This window comes from Balaenoptera musculus, chromosome 8 (genome assembly GCF_009873245.2).
Source record: "Balaenoptera musculus isolate JJ_BM4_2016_0621 chromosome 8, mBalMus1.pri.v3, whole genome shotgun sequence".
Classification (NCBI taxonomy): Eukaryota; Metazoa; Chordata; class Mammalia; order Artiodactyla; family Balaenopteridae; genus Balaenoptera; species Balaenoptera musculus.
Window position 1 is genome coordinate 100448581 of NC_045792.1, and position 18575 is coordinate 100467155.

Consider the following 18575-nt stretch of genomic DNA (forward strand, 5'->3'; position numbering starts at 1 on the left):
CGGAGCGGCTGGGTCCTCTACGTGCCGGCATCAGGTGCAAACCCGGGAGCGCGGGCCGTGGGTGTGCGCGTAAGCGCCCGGAAAGCGCGGAACTCAGCCGCCGCCCCAGCTCGCCCGCCAAGCTACCCTGGGATATCCTTGGGTCCCCCCCCACAACCCCCCAGCTCGAGCGGGGGAGGGATGAGTTCGGACACGTAACCGACCTCCAGGCCCCTCTCGACTCCGCGTGGGGGGGCAGGCGGGGGAGCCGGGGACCGCTGTTCCAGCCCGCTGGCCTTCGAAAGATCCTCCTGGGCCAATGGCAGGCGGGGCGACGCGCCCGGATTGGTGCAGGCGCTCTGCTGATCACTGTGGAAACCCAGGCGGAGGGGAACGCGGGAGGATGCGAAGCTCCGGACGGGGGGAGCCAGCGGGGCGGGCAGAGGAGGCTTCGAGGCCCTGAGCTACCGAGGAGTTTTTACAGGAGGCAAAAGTCCACTGCGGGCTGGCGGGCGGAGGGAGGGGCGGAGGGAGGGGACCGCTTGGGGGCACTGGGAAGCCTGGACGGAAGGCAAGGATACTCCGGAGCGAAGGCGAGGCGGCTGGGGGAGGGGGCGCGGTGGGGGGAGGAGTAGGAGAAGACAAAAGCCGAAAGCGAGGAGGGCCCGGGCCGCACACACCGCAGTGCACGGGGCAACCCTGTCGGCAGGCAGCATGGGGAAGGGGGGGAACCAGGGCGAGGGGGCCACCGAGCGCGAGGCGCCGATGCCTACCTTCCGCTGGGAGGAGATTCAGAAGCACAGCCTGCGCACGGACCAGTGGCTCGTCATCGACCGCAAGGTCTACAACATCACCGAGTGGTCACACCGGCACCCGGGGGGCCACCGGGTCATCGGGCACTACGCAGGGGAAGATGCTACGGTAAGGGTCTGGGGCCTCTCCCGCCACCTTTCTCTGCTGCAGGAGGGAGTCAGGAGTCATGGGTCCCAGGGCGCCAAACAAGACCTCCAGCGCCGAGTGGAGCTTGGGGCGTCCTGGAGGGAAGGAAAGAGTCTACTGCGCTCGTCCCCCGCCCCGAATCCTCGTCCTCTGGGACAGCTGGGCCAACGTGCTGTGGGGGTCGGATTTTGGAGCCCGGGAGGCAGATTCGAGCGGTGGAGAACCATGCAGGATCTACCGCGCGCACTGGGATCCTTGCGTCCGTTCCTTCCTCAGAGTTCAGCCGGAGCCTGGGACTCCGCAAAGAGGGCGCCGGGGCCCTGGAGCCTTGACGCCCCCAGCGTGGAAGATGGCCGCCCCTGGGCCCCGCGGAGAGGAGCGGGAGAGGAGCCAGGTGTGGGACTCCGCGCGCGTCCCCCACTCGCCAGCCAGACTAGGGGGCGGGGAAGGAAAGCTCGTCCCCGGCCTAGGGCTCGCTCCTGCTGGAATTCCAGTCTCAGAAGGTCCGCAATGGCTGCCGCGGAGATACCGCCTGGTAGCTCCTGTTCCCACGCTCTCAGAGACTACCAGGACCCCCTCCCCCCGCCCCCGCCCCCGCCCCCCTCCCCCGCAAGGGTCGGCCTTCTTGGGGGCCCCGGGTGGGAATTGGTGGAAAGAAAAAGGGCTGCTGGAGTTTGCAAAGCCCAGGTGGAGAGGGGCCTTGAGACGGGACGGTTTAGCAGCACTAGGTTAGCTTGGCAACAGGTCCAGCTGCGTTCGAGGTTACTCTGGGACTTCAACTCAATGGTCCTCTGTTCCCAAATCCGGCCAGGAATGCCCTCCCTCATCTTGCCCTCGGAAATGTAGTGGGACTCTGGGATCTTCCCGGAGCCGGGGCTGTCCATCTTACGCTCACCTTTGCGCACCAAACCTGCAGCTCTGCGATGACACAGCACCCCACCACGCCCCCTACCCCCCAGCCCCAAATCCTTGCTTATTCTTCGGGTGCAGCTGGATCCGCTCCCCCCACCCCCACCCCGTGGACTCGAAGAACAGAGGCCGGGAGGGAAGGAAGGGGCCACTCTTGGTGGCAGTGAGCTGGAAGCAGAGAAGTTCTGGTGGCATGGAGAATTTGGGAAAGTGACTAGGGAGAGATCAGCTTGACATAGCTCATTCCACCTGGAGCTCTGGCATGCTGACCTGTTTGGGCTTTTGTTGTGCAAGCTGTATGGGGTCGTCAGTTGGTGGAACTCTAGATCTCCCTACCTCTTCTATCTAATTGGGACAGACAGAGTCAAGTGTTGGGGGGCAGATCGGGCAGCTATAATGTAAGCTGTTGCTTGGCTCGCTGCTTTGGCGAGCAGAGGGTCAGCAACAGCGCCTACAGCTTTTGGCCCGATCCCGTTTTACCTGCTTGTGAACTCGCCTTGAGCCCTTGGGGCGGTGATACCGATTGTAACTTAGGTGGGTATAAGATTTTCAAGCACCATCAGTGTATTATCTCACTGGGACCTTCCCACAGCCCTGTGAGGAGGTGGGGTAAGAGTGATTCCCAAGTAAAGACCTGACTCCTGGTTTGGGATCTTTCATAGGTGAATTCTGAAGGTTCCTGTCCTGGTTGAGCCTTCACCAGAATGTTTCCTAGAAGGAAAAGTCAAATCCAATGGATTGGTCTGTTTATTCCGTAGTGTTAAATAAATATATTTTCTTTTGCGGCAAGGCATTTCATAAACTGTAAGCACTAGGTAAATGCAATGGAGTTTTCTTGTTACCGAGTCTAAGCTCACATTGCTCATCTCACGACAGGCCAATAATCGAGAGACGAGTTGATGGGGCAAGGAATAACAACTTTATTCGGAAAGCCAGCAAACTGAGAAGATGGTGGGCTCATGCCCAAAGAACCATCTTGCCTGAGTTAGAATTCAGGCTCCTTTTATACTAAAAGGGGAGGGAGTAAAGTCAAACATTTCCTGGTTCCCGGCAGCCTCTGGAGGGAATGTATGTGTTAATTTCTTCCTCCCAGTAGTCATTCACAGGTGGGCCTGGTCAGGATGTTTTCTGTGAGCTAAACAAAGGTATTTTAGCTTAATGTTCATTACCTGAGAAGCAGGGTTCCCAGAGATGGGCCATTATGTATAATTTAAGCTTATAGGCAACATCCCTTTAGTGATTAACTTGTAATAGAATGCAAAATGTTCTTCTGTATTAACATTATCAGGTAAGTGAGCGGAAGAGTCAGGATTATGTAACAGCTAGAATGTAAAGTAAACAAAGGAATTTGGAGGAAAATTTTAAAAATCCATGCCAGCTCTATTTGGTGTAGCAAGATATAAGACAATCTCTATGCCCGGAGCTTACTGCCTTCCGAGATAAAACTTTGGGGGCATGAAATGCACTAATCTAGCAACTGGATATTTTTTCTCTCTCTCTCTCTCTCTCTCTCTCTAGCAACTGGATATTTTCTTTCTTTCTCTCTCTCTCTCTCTCTCTCTCTCTCTCTCTCTCTCTCTCTCTCTCTCTCTCTCTCTCTCTCCCTCCCTCCCTCCCTCCCTCCCTCTCCCTCTTTCTCTATTTTCTGGGACCAGGTTGGAAAAAGGCCACAGGAAGTCTGGGGTCTCTGGGCAGGGGACTTGAGAGGGGCAGGAACAGGCTAGGAATGGAGAGACTCCGTCTCTTTATTTTTGGGCTGTTGAGCAGGTGGCTTTCCCCTTGGGGCATGCACTTCTTCTTCAGATTTGGGGGAGTGAGTATTTATGGTCATGTGAAGTTTGGGAAGGACTGATCAGCAGATAGACGTCAGATTCCAGGGAGCACTTGAATGCACTGTTACGAGCCAATCTCGATGCAGTAGTATCCTCACCAGAGGCTGACAGTCAAGGAAGCCAGATAATCTGGGGCCTCAATAGGGGATTTTCCTTTTACTGAAGAGAAGACCTCAGAAGCCAGGACGGCCTCCTCCCCAGAAGGATGGCTTAGTGAAGGGTAAGGCCAATTGTCATGTGGTCCTTCTCCCTGCAAGAATAAAAACTGAAACTAAATTTTTACAGCTCACAAAGCACATTTGTACGGATCACCTCATTTAGTGTTTCGATCAGCCCTGTAGGGAGTAGCTCCCTTGGGTTTGAACACCTTGCTCTCTTCGCAGCACTCAGACCTCAACTCAGGATCTACCAACACAGAGACCTCCCAGCCCCCCTTCCCTTCCCTCCTCCTCTCCTCCTTCCTTCCTATTTACACCTTGGGTTTCTTCCCCTCTGGTCCTCTGGCACTTCCCTGGTCTTTGCCTTGCTGTGGGCAAAGGGAGCCCTCGCCTGGGTCCCAGGGGTGTCTCTCCTCTTTCAGGGCAGAGTCCCACCACTGCAGAACTTTTTTTTCTGTTTTTCAATTGAAGTATAGTTAATTTACAATGTTGTGTTAGTTTCAAGTGTATAGCAAAGCGATTCAGTTATATACAGAGTTATAAAAGTTATAAAAGTTCCCCAGAACTTTTCCTCTCTAACAAAGACTCATCACACATTTACTCCAGTGTCTCTGTGGTTCCGAGCTGGCCCTGGGCACAAAGATGAAAAACTCACAGATAGTGAGTGCATCTGCTGGATTTCCTTCTCTCCTTTCAAACTGGGACTTGAATCTGGACCCTCTGCCTCTAGGCACCAGCTCCCCCACCTCTGCCCCACTCGTCTCGGTGACTTTTTTTGCCCTGTCTGCATCGGTCGCCTCTTGGAATCCAGGGAAGGCGAGAAGAGATCAGGTATCATTCCATCTTTTAACTTGCTCCTATGCCATTCTTGGGAAAAGGCAACAGGTTGAAAATGGAATGAATCTCTGGCCTCCTTAGGGCAGGAAGGTAGAGGTATTGAGAGGCAGAGGACCTGGGTTCGAGTCCCAGCTTTAGGAATTCTAGGCAAGGCACTTAACCCTGAACTTCACTTTCCAGGTCTAGGAAATGAGAAGGTTATTATCAGGCTCAAATTGGCTGTGGATGAGATCATTCTTTAAACTTCAGAACACTCGGCAGGTATGGGGGGACATTACCGTGGAACCCTTAGCCTCCTGAGCACATGTGTGCATGTTCCCAGCTCGCACAGTAGGGGGTTCAGTAAACAGGAAAAGAACAAGCGTGAAGCAGAGGAACCTTGGTGACCTCCTTTTTGCCAAAGGTAAAAGGCATTTACCTGAAATCCCTCCTGTGGTTGTGCCTGGAGGGCAGCCCCACCCCCTCAGCTAGATCTTGGTAGGAGCAGTCGACTTCCTGCTACCTGCAGCCTCCGGAAGACCCCGTACCGAGCCCCAGCCTCCCTGGTATCTTTGGCAGCTTATCGAGGTGTGTTTCCTTGCTGTCATCCCTTCATGCCCAGGCTGCCTGTGCCTGGCATCAGCAGGGAGGCTCTCGCCAAGGGCCCTTTGGCCACAGAGCACTACCACCCCCCCCCCCCCATCGCTTCTTTCCCTTGGAGGGGACATCCTGCCCACATCTCTCCGCCATGGAAAGGAAGTTAGCATCCCTGTTTCCAGCTGAGAACGTAGGGTCCCTCCTCTGCTTCTCCCTCTCTAACCCTGTGCTCCACAGAGTCTTGGTTCCCAGGGCTGCTGCCGGCAGCATTGTCTGCCCTGAGTTCGCTTCTCCTGCGCTTCCCGAGTCCCTGGCCATGTGCCCAGATGTGGGAAGCTGGATTAGAGATTCACCTTGCTCTGCAGAGAAGGTGGACACAGGCAGAAACAAAGACGTGACGCCTGATGCTCAGCGTACGAGGAGCTGTGAGTTCTGTTCAGTGCCTGGGAGCCGGGCAGGGAGGACGTGTTCATGCAGAAGGGGCTGGCATGGGAGCCGGGCGATGGCGGAAGCAGGAACTGGTGAAGGTCTTGCATTTGAGAATTCGGGTGTTCTGTCCCTCCATCCTCAGCCTGACCTCCCCAGCACCCAACATGCACACCTACCCTCCTGGGGACGGACCTGCCCCCGCTGGAACTGTTGGCTACTCCCTCCCCTTTACTTGTGTCCCCAGCCTTCTTCCTGGAATGTCTTTGCCTCCAATCTCCCTGTCGGACGAGGATAGAGCCTGCTTCCAATTCTTGTTCCAAAGTTAACGTTTGGATTGGCCGTGTCCTGCCTTGCCCCTTGTCCTGCCTTGTGCCAGCCAGACACTTTAACTTTTGGGAACCCGCTGCAAGTTTGTGCGGCACATCTGTGACCCTTGCAAGGGGGAGACACAACAAGTGATCAACTCTCAGGAGGAGGAAGCTCATTTTGATCGAGGTCTTTGTATGAACAGCAGAAAAGTCTAGAGTTAGGCGCACCTGGAGTGTGACCCGTGGGCAAGTAGTTTCACCTCCATCAGCCTCCTTTCTCACCTCGAAAATAGGACCTGCCTCACAGAGTTTGGTAAAGATTCGTGGGTTATGTACACAAAGCCCATGGCTCAGTGGCTGACCTGTGTAATCTCAGCCACTGAGAAGGTGAAGATGTTCCAGAAGCACAAGCCGGCTTGTGCAAAATGGCCGAAGAGTGGAAAATTTCCTGGGCTGAGAGGGTGCACAGCTGTGGGGGTCCTGTGAGCCTCTCCTAGGCATCGTTGTTGGCACTGGGGTTATTGCAACAAACGAGACAGGCTTGGCCCTTTAGTGGAGCTTATATTCTAGTTGGGGAAACAGGCAATAAAGAAGTGAGCACATAATATAGCTTGTAGTTTTGATAACTGTTAAAACAGGGTGATGTCCCAGAAAGCATGAGACTGGAGGGTGGCTCTTTCAGATAGGGTGGTAGGTTGGGACGAGCCAGCCCCGGGACGCTGAGGGGGCAGGGCTCCAGGCAGAAGGAAGAGCCAGAGGCCCCGTGTGGAAACCAGCTTGGTGGGTTCAAGTGTGGTTTCCACCAGGTCTGCTCGGAAGGCTGCTGGATCTACCATGGACAATGAGATAATTGAACAGCGCTCGGCTTTCTAAACCTGCGTGAGGCTTGTGGGGATGCGGTCCTTGGATCGGGTGAACCTGGATTTGACCCTGACTCTGCCACTTGGGTGTCAGCTTCCTGGGCTCCAGGGCCTTCATCTGTAAAGTGGGGCTTTGAGGCATCAGGGAGGTAACAGAGACAACTTTCCTGGCTCCCCACGTGGCACGTGGCCCTTCCTCTCCCTTGGCCTCAGGGAGATGAGGCCACCCAAGGGCCCTCTGGAACTGACCCAGGGGCGGCCCTAGTCAGGACAGGAGTCCGCTCCAGCAGGTTCCTCAGCCCAGGCAGAGGCCTGGAGGTGTGACCTGGACCTGGTGGGGGGCAGCGGGCGCTGGAGGAGAGGTGATGCACTTGCAGGCTGTCTGTCTCCCAGTGAAGAGTAGAGATTGTTGCGTTATTTATTATCAGCCGTTGTTCCTCAGAAAACTGCCTTACCAAGAATGTCCCCTTCATTTCTCAAAAGCCGTGGTGTCATGTGAGGTGGACCAAGGAAAGGGCCTTTTTCGGCTCTGACTTTGGAAGGCAGCTGTGCTCACTGCCATACCACCAATGCCTGGGCCCTGACTTTGGAAGCTCCTGGTAGGCCCTTTCCCAGGGCCTTTGAACACTGGAGCTGGGAGGGTCCTCCCTTGCAGAGGAGACGGAGGCTGGGGGGGGCTCCTCCCTTGCAGAGGAGATGGAGGCTGGGGGCGTGGGTAGCAGCTGGCCCAGAGTGGACCCCAGGCTCCTCGCTGCCCACAGGGCCCCTGGAATAGCAGCCCATCTCTCCTCTGAAGATACACTTGCTCTGATCCTCTGCTACCATCCCTTTCTGTTCAGTGAGGGGGGTGCAGACATTTTTAAAAGACTCTGGGCCCAGTTTTCCTCTGCACAAAGCGTTGCTTTGTAAGTCTGTTCTAGACACAAATAGAACAAAGACCAGGCAAAAGGGCTTGATGCCAAGGAATGGGAGAAGACTGGCAATTACCACTGTGAGATACTTTGGCAGGGGGGTGGGGTGGGGGGAGGGGGAGGCTGAGCAGATTTTTTTTTAATAAATTTATTTTATTTTTGGCTGCGTTGGGTCTTCGTTGCTGCCCACGGGCTTTCTCTAGTTGCGGTGAGTGGGGCCTGTTCTTTGTTGCGGTGCGCGGGCTTCTCACTGCGGTGGCTTCTCTTGTTGCGGAGCACGGGCTCTAGGCGCGCGGGCTTCAGTAGTTGTGCCTCGCGGGCTCTAGAGCGCAGGCTCAGTAGTTGTGGTGCACGGGCTTAGTTGCTGTGTGGCATGTGGGGTCTTCCTGGACCAGGGCTCGAACCATGTCCCCTGCATTGGCAGGCGGATTCTTAACCACTGCACCACCAGGGAAGTCCCAATAGTGATTCTTTAATATGATCAGATATCCTGTCCATATCCAAAATCTCTCATTCAACACCAAAATGTCTTGGATAACTGCTGGGTTCCCCACCCTCCAGTGGGAGCCTTTCGAATCAAACATTGCAGTTTTTATAAGCATTTGTTATATCTTTTTCTGTCTCTTTTAATCTAGGACCCCTCCCCCCACACACACACACACACACACACACACACACACACACACACACACACACACATGCACCCTCACTTTTTTCCCCCACTACATTGATTTTTCTGATTGTTTCTCATGGTATCATGCGACTTGTTCCTCTCTCCTAATAAAGTCTCAAGACTTGTTTTTTAAAAACTTTTTTTAATTGAAATATAGTTGACATACAATATTATGTGAGTTTCACCTTGAAGCTTGGTTTGATGCAAGGTGAACATTGTTTATCACTGCGACATCATATTGTGTCCCATGGGGGGGGGTCTATGGTCAGCACATCTAATGGAGATGCTATATTTGTTTTATCTAATTTACATAGTATGTATAGAAAAAAAAATGGAAAACAAAATCCTGAAATATTAGCAATGGTGGTCACTCTCTGGGTGGTATTTATTTTCCTCTTTATTCTTCTGTACATTTTCTAAATTTGCCAAAACTATGCACATTACTTTATAATTGGAAAAAAAAAGATTAAAAGGCACAATCTTAATTTTTAAATTTTTTAAAAGCAATACAGCAATGTTAGAGAAAGTTTGGAAAAACTAAGACAAAGCAAGGCATAATGCCACCACCTTAACACATAACAGTTTAGAGTTCTACATAAAAAAGTTTTCATAATCTACATAATTATTTTCATACCGTTTCAAAATATGAAAAAGCTCCCCTCACCCCTCCAGAAATGCGTTTTACGGAATTCTGCATTTGTTTCCGGTTTAACACGATCTAAGCACCTTTCGCATGCTTGCGGTAGGCTCCAGGCTTGTTCTTTCTGTTGATAGGCGTGTGCACCACGTGGTGGGTGGTGCGGTTCGCCGGAAGTCAGGCAGCCCACGGGGCAGGAGCAGCTCGAGGAGAATCGGGTTCCGGGCTGTGCCCCGCCCGGTGCCCGCGCGGTGTATCCCTGCAGGGGCGCGTTTTCGTGACTCACCCAGCGGCAGACCGCACGTCTCTGCGGTTTTTGTAAACACCCATGGCAAGTTCCGCGGCCCCTCATCAGGGCAGAGCCCGAAGTGACACCTCCACTGGAATTGGGCACTTGGGTACCTGCCGGAATGAGGCTGAGAGAGCATTTGGGATCGGATCGTTGCGGCCCCGTTCGGTGTCCTGGTGTCCTAGTGGGACAGAGCTTCTGCTGGCGAGCCCTGTCTTGCCTGGGGCGGAGGTACTGGCTGAGGTCGGGGTCTCCCACTCACCACCTGTCCCCTGCTCCCCAGGATGTCTTCCTGGCCTTCCATCGCAACCTTGATTTCGTGCGCAAGTTCATGAAGCCCCTGCTGATCGGCGAGCTGGCCCCTGAGGAGCCCAGCCAGGACCACAGCAAGAATGTGAGTCGGGCCTCACAAGGAAGAAGGGGAGGGTTTGTGGGGGGAGGGGGTCTCGCCCCAAGAAGGAGAGTGCAGGGCGTGGGGCAAAGGAGCCTTTATGCCAGTCCAGGGGGAGCCACTGCTCATCACCTAGGGTCAGGGAGGACTCAGAGCCTCCGATGGCCCTGGTGAGCCCCCCTTCTCCTGCTGCCCGCCTGGGCTGGCCCTCGCCTTGGAGTAATTCATTCCCAGCCTCTCCACCTCTGGGGCTTCAGCGGTGCCAGGCTGGGCACAGGGTCTTTCCCTCTTGCCCAGCACCCTGCCCTTGTATCTGGCCTTTCTTCCCCTTCCTGCCCTGCCCCTGCCTCCTAGCTTCCCTCTTTGTCCCAGTGATGCCCTCCTTTCCCCAGAGCCACCCTTGACTCTGCCTCCATCTCCCTGACCCCACATGCCCAGTGCCCACCCAGCCCTCTCTTGCCTGATAGAGTGTCCGGAACAAGCGGTGCGTGTCAGGTAGTGGAAAAATAAGCTTTTTAAAAAAAAAAATTGTCGTGAGACTTCCCTGGTGGTGCAGTGGTTAAGACTCCACACACCCAACGCAGGGGGCCCGGGTTCAATCCCTGGTCAGGGAACTAGATCCCGAGTGCCGCACCGAAGAGCCTGCACCCAGCCAAATAAATAAATAAATAAATGTTTTTTTGAAAAAGAAAAGAAAACGTTTGCTATAAACCTTGTGTTTTTAAAAATTGTTGTAAAATAGATACAACATAAAATTTACCATTTTAACTTTTTTTTTTTTTTTTTTGGCCACACTGGGCAGCTTGCGGGGATCTGAGTTTCCCAGCCAGCGATTGAATCCAGGCCCTCCGCAGTGAAAGCGCAGAATCCTAAGCACTAGACCACCAGGGAATTCCCCATTTTAACTAATTTTAAGCGCACAGTTAAGTGGCTTTGAGTACATTCACGTTGTTATGCGACCATCACCACCACCCATCTCTAGAACTTTCATCACCCCAGACTGACATTCTGCCCCCATTAAACATTAACTACCCATCTGTCCCTCCCCCCAGCCCCTGGTAAACACTGTTCTTTCTATTGATGAATTTGCCCAGTCTAGGTACCTCATATAAGGGGACTCATAAGTATTTGTCTTTTCGTGTCTGGCTTAATTTCACTTATCTTAATGTCTTCAGGGTTCGTTCATTGGTAGCATGTGTCAGAATTTTCTTCCTTTTGAAGGCTATATATTCCACTGTATGTATAGACCACCTTTTGTTTAGTCATTCATCCATCAATGGAATTTGGGTTGTTTCCACCTTTTGCCTATTTTGAATAATGCTCCTGTGTAAAATGCAAGCTTTTGAGTTAAGCCCTTTCTCTGCCACTGAACTGGCTGTGGACAAACACATAGTCCCAGGGCTGTGCCAGGCTCAGGCAGGTATGCGGTGACAGCAGCTCTTGCAGTGACCTGCGGCCGGGCTCCTGTGGAGCTTAGGTGTGTCGATTGGTCCCCTCTGGAGCAGCTGGGAAGCTGACTCCTTCCCGGTGCTCTGGCTCAACAGTCCCAGATCACTGAGGACTTCCGGGCCCTGAGGAAGACCGCGGAGGACATGAACCTGTTCAAGAGCAACCACCTGTTCTTCCTTCTCTACCTGGCCCACATCATCGTCATGGAGAGCATCGCCTGGTTCACCATCTTTTACTTTGGCAATGGCTGGATTGCAACCGTCATCACGGCCTTCATCCTTGCTACCTCTCAGGTGAGGCGTGACACTCTCACCTGTCACTCAAAGCCCCCGCCCCCTGACTCCCCCAGCTGGCAGAGGCCTGGTGCCTGGGTGCCAACGCTGGGAAAGCATCCGTGGCCCTCTCTCCCCCCAGGCCCAAGCTGGATGGCTGCAACACGATTACGGCCACCTCTCTGTTTACAAGAAGTCCACGTGGAACCACATAGCCCACAAGTTCATGATTGGTCACTTAAAGGTAAATGTCAGCCGCCCTGGGCATCTGTCCTACCAGTTAGTGGTTGGTGTAGCACCATCTCACTTCACTCAGACCAGGCCCACTGTCAGGTCAGTGTCCCGGCTGACCTGCAGGACCTGCCAACCCTCCACTTCTCTGAACTTCCAAGCCCTGTCTCCTAACCACATTAGACATGCAAAACCAGTGTCCTAGTTCTAAAAACAAACACATGCTTCTTAGTTGATTATATTTGTTCCTTACCTAAGGACTTACTAATAAATTCCTTTCAGTTTGGGGCCGGTAAATAAGCAATCTCTCTCTCTCTCTCTTTTAAAATTCTTTTATTGAAGTATAGTTGGTTTACAATGTTGTGTTAATTTCTGCTGTACAACAAAGTGATTCAGTTATATGTATGTATACATTCTTATATATACATTCTTTTTCATATTCTTTTCCATTATGGGTATTGAGTATAGTTCCCTGTGCTACACAGTAGGACTTTGTTGTTTATTCATTCTATATAGAATGGTTTGCATCTGAAGAAACAGTCTCTCTTGATAAATCGGTATGCTTCCCTCCATCAGGTAATGTTTGCTATCTGATACATTGTGTTTCTCTTTTTTTCCCGCCTTGGATGCCAGGAAACACAAAGCAAAACATGAAACAGCAACTGTCCCTTATCTTCCTCTTCCTTATATGTATCCTCCCCTCCCACTACCTGTCATTTACACTTTTATCTTTAACCGTTCTGCTGTAGATGAGTCCTTTATCAGAAGCCATCTCCAGTACGTTTTGGAAGTATATGGGGGCATGAAAAGGGAATATTGTCATCATATAAGTCTTTTTAGATAAGGGAAATCAAACAGTGTACTGATCAACTGAGCCAAAGGGCAAGAGTTGTTTCAAACTCAGAAGGGAAGATAGTTCTCTCACCACCCTCCAGATCAGGAGGCAGACCTGCAGTAGCCTTCTAGCTCGACAAGTTTGTAAAAAGACGACAAGTTTGTAAAAAGACGAGCTCGACTTGCCAGCGACCTTGTGCTGCTGTGATTGATAGGCGTTGTTATCTCCTTGGTTTCGGGAGTAAGTCCTTGCCAATTCTCGCTTGGAAACAGATCTCATCCCCCACCCCAGCCCTGCCTCCACATCATTCAGCTGCTTCCTAAGAAAAGCTGTGTCCTAAAGACCCCCATCCCTCCCCACCCTGGCTTCGGAAGAGCTCCGTGTCCGGGTTGAGCGTCTCTCCCTGTGACCTGACCCCATCCAGCTCCTGGCTTGCCGGCTGCGGATCTGGTTGGGCGTGAACTACCATTGAACTAGTAACCAGTTCCTCAGCAAACAGTTTGCCTGGACCTGAGCCTGGAGCTGTCTGAGAACCTGGTTTCTTTCCAGAATTTCAGGAGTGAAGGATGCACATAGTTGAGCGCTTTGTTTCATTTTATACTCTTTTCTGTTGGAGAAAACCCTCCTCGTTATTGAAAGTAACATTTCACTCCGGACCCATGTTATCCCCACACACTTAACAAAGATGGACTGTGTCCTGTTTTCAGACTCTGGGCGGGAGCCGGGAGGGCCTTTCCCGTCTGATGTCTCTCGGTCCTTGAAGGGCCCTGGGACACAGCTCCTGCATCAGACGGAAGATGCAGTCAGGACAGAAGACTGGCCTCCATGTAGAACGTTGACTTGTAAACTCTGGGGTGACAGGGTACGCAGGTTGGGAGGCTACAGGAGGTCAGGGACCTGGGTTCTGCTGATGACTTGCCAGCCCGCTGCTAGCTGTGTCCTTCGTGCTGTGTCCAGGCCAGTGGTGTGGCTGGGCAGGGGTGCTCCAGAGCGAGGACCATCACAGCTTTCGTGGAATCACTCTGGCACCCACTGGCCACACAGCTGCAGACAAGCCTTGTAGGTCCAGCTGTTCCTCTGGTCCCTTTGTTGGGACAGAAAGGAGCTGGCTGCAGGGAGGTCCTCGGGTGCCCTGCCAATTTGGACGTCTTAGCTCAAGACAGTGAGGGCACTGAACAGGGTGCTGGAAGCTTCGAGATGTTGGGACCCGCTTCTTACTGTCAGCCTGCACTGCTGTAGGGTTCCACGGGTGAGCCCTCCACCTCCCAACTCCTCAGCCCATGTCACTTCCGGTGGACATTTCTTCCCAAGGGTGATCTTGTACAAAGACAGTTCTGAGAGGTCGAATCTCTGTTTGGCATTGCACTGAGGATAAAATGCAAACCACCAGGCCTGGCGCCATCTAGACTTTACATCTGGAGATGGAAATCTTTGGAACCACATCCTTTTCACAACCTTATCTGGGGCCACCAGGGCCGGAACTAGGGTGAGGCAAGTGAGCACACAAGTGTGTCCCAGGGGCACAGAATTTAAGGGGACATCAAAAAGAGTCAGGAATTGAGATAAGTAACATTTTAATGCAATATTTAAAAAAAAAAAAAAAGCAAAATTAATGCCAAAAAATCCACAATGAACAAAATACCAACATTTCAAATAAAGATCAGGATTGTGTTGAGCCATATTGGAATCTGAAGCCGAAGGACAGCTTGTACCTTACATACATGTTTGTATGTATTTGTGCTTTTCTTTTTTTGATGGTAGATTTTTTTTTTTTTTTAATATACATTTATTTATTTATTTTTGACTGCGTTGGGTCTTCGTTGCTCCGCACGGGCTTTCTCTAGTTGCGGCGAGCGGGGGCTACTCTTCGTTGCGGTTCACGGGCTTCTCACTGCGGTGGCTTCTCTTGTTGCAGAGCACGGGCTCTAGGCACACGAGCTTCAGTAGTTGTGGCACGTGGGCTCAGTAGTTGTGGCTCGGGGGCTCTAGAGCGCAGGCTCAGTCGTTGTGGCGCATGGGATTAGTTGCTCCGCAGCATGTGGGATCTTCCAGGACCAGGGATCGAACCCGTGTCCCCTGCATTGGCAGAAGGATTCTCAACCACCGTGCCACCAGGGAAATCCTAATGGTTGATTTTTTTTCCCCAGAGCATTAAAATAGTTGAAAACTACTTAAAAATTGGAAAGGGTGGTATAGTAAAAATCCTAATATGAAGTTTAAATTGATTATTTATACTGAAACCGAATTTATTACTATGTTACAGTTTAAGTTAATTAAAAATTATTTAAGGGACTTCCCCGGTGGCACAGTGGTTAAGAATCCAGCTGCCAATGCAGGGAACACAGGTTCAAGCCCTGGTCCGGGAAGATCCCACATGCCGCTGGGCAACTAAGCCCGTGTGCCACAACTACTGAGCCTGCGCTCTAGAGCCCATGAGCCACAACTACTGAAGCCCACGCACCTAGAGCCTGTGCTCTGCAACAAGAGAAGCCACCGCAATGAGAAGCCTACGCACCGCAACGAAGAGTAGCTCCCGCTCGCCGCAACTAGAGAAAGCCCGCACGCAGCAACGAAGACGTGACGCAGCCAAAAAATAAATTAATTAATTTTTAAAAAAAGAAAAAAAAGTTTTTAAAAAATTATTTAAGAGACTTCCCTGGTGATCCAGTGGTTAAGACTCCGCACTCCCAACGCAGGGGGCCCGGCTTCGATCCCTGGTCAGGAAACTAGATCCCACATGCCGCAGCTAAGACCCGGCGCAGCCAAATAAAAAAATAAATATTAAAAAAAAATTATTTAAGACTGTCACTTGGTTGAGAGAAATTGTCAGACTTGGCAGTTCTCTCAATTGAAAATGGGATGAGCAAAAGCGTAGATTTTTAGAAATATTGTTGATGAGTTTGCCTCAGGGTCTGCTATGGCTCTGCCCAGCACTGCTGGCCCAACTGAGGGGGCCTTCTTTTGGCTTCTGGAACATTCCACGCTCCCCTTCCCCCAAGGCCTTCACCTAGGCTCTTCCCTCTGTCAGAAAAGGGACCCTCACTCTGGCTGGCCCACTCCTGCCCAGCCTGCTGCCCAAGGGCAGTCCTTCTGAGTGGCCTCCCGAAACTTTTCCAGCTCCGTCAGCCCACCCCAGTGTGGAGTGATACCCTCCTCTCCCTCGCTAGACAAGGGCTCGCCTCCTTCCCCACTTCATCCCCAGGGCAGGCAACATTGGCACCACATTCCGAGAGCACAGCACTGGGTCACTGCTCCAGGGCAGGCAGGGCTTCCCAGTGCCCAGGAAGGATACGGAGGGTTGAGCCTAGTGAAGAAGGATGGAGGAGAGTCACAGCAGAGAATAGCACCATCAAAAAATGTTTTGTCGTTACAGCCGATGCCAAGTTCGGGGATGGCCCCACCTTGCCTCCTCTCATCCCCGTGGTGCTCGTAGCCTGTCTTTCCTCCAGTTATTCAACAAACATCTCTTGGTTGGTGCATTGTAAACATCGTGCGCACATGCCTTGCCCCTTGATTTCTTTGTGCCTGGGACTCCCTTGCGCTCTTCCCAGGAATTTGGTTCCTTTTGTCTAGAAAGGCCAATGTGTCATCTGATTCCTTAATCCTCTAAGCTCTCATTCGCTGACTTTTTTTTTTTGCCCTGTTGGGTTTTGAGGCCCTCCTGCTTACAGGGGCCTGAGGTCACTGCAAAGGCCACGGCTGCTCAGAGCTGTTCCCGCCCATGGCCGTTAGGGTCCAGAGACTATGTTTGTACCAAACATCTTCCAAGTAAAATATTTGTTTTTGCAGTTAGGCCTTTTTATAGATGGCCAGACCCTTGGCCAAAGCATTGATTGATCCAGCGACAGTTCACCAGTGAAGTCCTCATGCGGAAGAGTCAGAGGAGTCTTGTTTCCTTCTTTGCATCACTGGGTGACTTTGTAGAGGGACGTGCCTTCAGAATGTGTCCAGAGCTGGAGCTGGTGAGACAGAAATTTGTGGCCTTGAAAGAAATACTCATGTAATGCTTCTTGTCTCCTAGAATTGTAATTTTATTATTATTGTTTTTGGCCGTGCCGCACAGCTTGAGGGATCTTAGTTCCCCGACCAGGGATTGAACCCAGGCCCTTGGTAGTGAAAGCTCAGAGTCCTAACCACTGGACTGCCAGGGAAGTCCCTAGATTCATAATTTTATATTTACCCGTTAGAACCAGGAAGCTCTGTTGGTGATTGTTTATGAAGCTCCGCCAAGCCTTCTGGGCGTGATGTGACTCAGCTGTCACCTCTCAGTGCAGTGGCATGTCTGGCTGCTGGGCTGTCTCTTGCCAGCTACTCTGTGGGCCATCTGAGAGCAGGGACCACTTGTGGTCTTCATTTTTTTTTTTTTTTTAAAAAGCTTTCTTGATATAATTCACATGCTATACAATTTGCACATTTTAAGTGTACAAACCAGGGAATTCCTGGCAGTCCGGTGGTTAAAACTCTGCATTTCCACTGCAGGGGGCGTGGGTTCCATCTCTGGTCAGGGAACTAAGATCCCACATGCTGCGCGGAAAGGCAAAAATAAAGTGTACAAACCAATGACTTGTAGTATAGTCCCAAATGTGTGCAACCACCATCGCAGTCAGTTTTGGAACATCTTGATCACCCCAAAAAGAAACCCCACACCACTTAGCCATCACCTCCCAACCCCCTCATCCCAACCCTAGCACTAGGTAACCACTCATCTTTCTGTCTGTGGATTTCCCTGTGCTGGACATTTCATATAAATGGAATCCTTTGTGGCTGGCTTCTTTCACTTAGCATCGTGTTTTCCAGGTTCATCCACGTTGTAGCGCGTGTCAGTGTTTCACACTTTTTTATGGCATGGCCAAACATATTCCATTGTATGGATCTGCCATATTGTATTTATCCAGTCATCAGTTGATGGACTTTTGGGTTGTTTCCGCTTTTTGGTTATTTTAAATAATGCTGCTGGGAACGTTTGTGTACAAGTCATTGTGTGGCTCTGTTTTCATTCCTCTTGGGTACACACGTAGGGGCGGAGTGCTGGGTCATATGGTAGGGACCACTTCTTACTGTTCCCAAAACAGAAGTGTTCCCCTCTGCACAACACACGCAAACAGGAGACGAGCAGAGGATGAGGGACGTAGAGCCTCACGCCCGGTGTTGGCAGAGAGCTGAGACTCCACCACACGTGCTGATGCACGTGCCTCTCCGTTCATCCCCCGCACCGTCTTATGATCAGGGAAATAGGCCTGGGGCAGGGGGTAGTGGCCTGGCCCCATACCGAAATCCTGGCCAAGGGGCTGCCCAGCACTCTGGACTCAGCACCGGCAGGGCTGCATTCTGACTCTCAGGGGCCCGAGGCCCTGTGTATAGTGGAGAAGTCAGCCCTGAATATTGGACCTGCTAGGAACTGGTCCTGAGCTGGACCTGTCGTGGATCCCCTTCCCGCGCACCGAGGACTGCACTGCTCACCCCTATTCCTCCCCCGACAGGGCGCTTCTGCCAACTGGTGGAACCATCGCCACTTCCAGCACCACGCCAAGCCCAACATCTTCCACAAGGACCCGGATGTGAACATGCTGCATGTGTTTGTCCTGGGTAAATGGCAGCCCATTGAGGTACGATGAAGGGGACCAAGTGGCCATGGGGAGTGTTTGGCCTGCGCAGGGATCAGGGGAGGAATCCCGTGGGGTGGAGGGTGTCTGATGTTTACACGAAAACCTTTCCTGGACACCCTGAATTATTCAAGCTGAAATGTCTGTGGGATGGCCTCCTGTGTAAATAAGGGATGCAGCTCCTTATCAGAGTATTAGATGCCTCCCCACCTCCCATGGGCCGGGGAAGAGCATTTCCTGGCTTGTTCCTTCCAGTTTAGCAGGAAGGCACGATTCCAGAGCTCAAGCTTGGTGCCCAAAGACCAGCCCCAGGAAACCTTACTTGGAGAGTCACAATCCCCGATGCTGGGAGGGACCTCAGCAGGGTCTGGTCCCACCTGCTTCACCACAGATGCCAAGCGAGGCTCGGCAGGAGGAGGGCGTGTGTTCAGGGTCACATCGTTTAGTGGCCAGTCTA

At 52.0% G+C, this 18575-nt stretch overlaps 1 protein-coding gene across 1 annotated transcript in view; it reads left to right on the plus strand.

Annotated features, from left to right (window-relative positions):
* Positions 1 to 562: 562 nt before the first annotated feature.
* Positions 563 to 18575, plus strand: part of FADS2 (fatty acid desaturase 2) — a 35075-nt gene continuing 17062 nt past the window's right edge. Inside the window, exons 1-5 of the mRNA XM_036860449.1 lie at positions 563 to 900; positions 9621 to 9731; positions 11273 to 11470; positions 11592 to 11693; positions 17996 to 18121. Coding sequence (XP_036716344.1) covers positions 694 to 900; positions 9621 to 9731; positions 11273 to 11470; positions 11592 to 11693; positions 17996 to 18121 — 744 coding nt within the window. The 5' untranslated portion in view covers positions 563 to 693. The remainder of the gene's footprint in view (positions 901 to 9620; positions 9732 to 11272; positions 11471 to 11591; positions 11694 to 17995; positions 18122 to 18575) is intronic.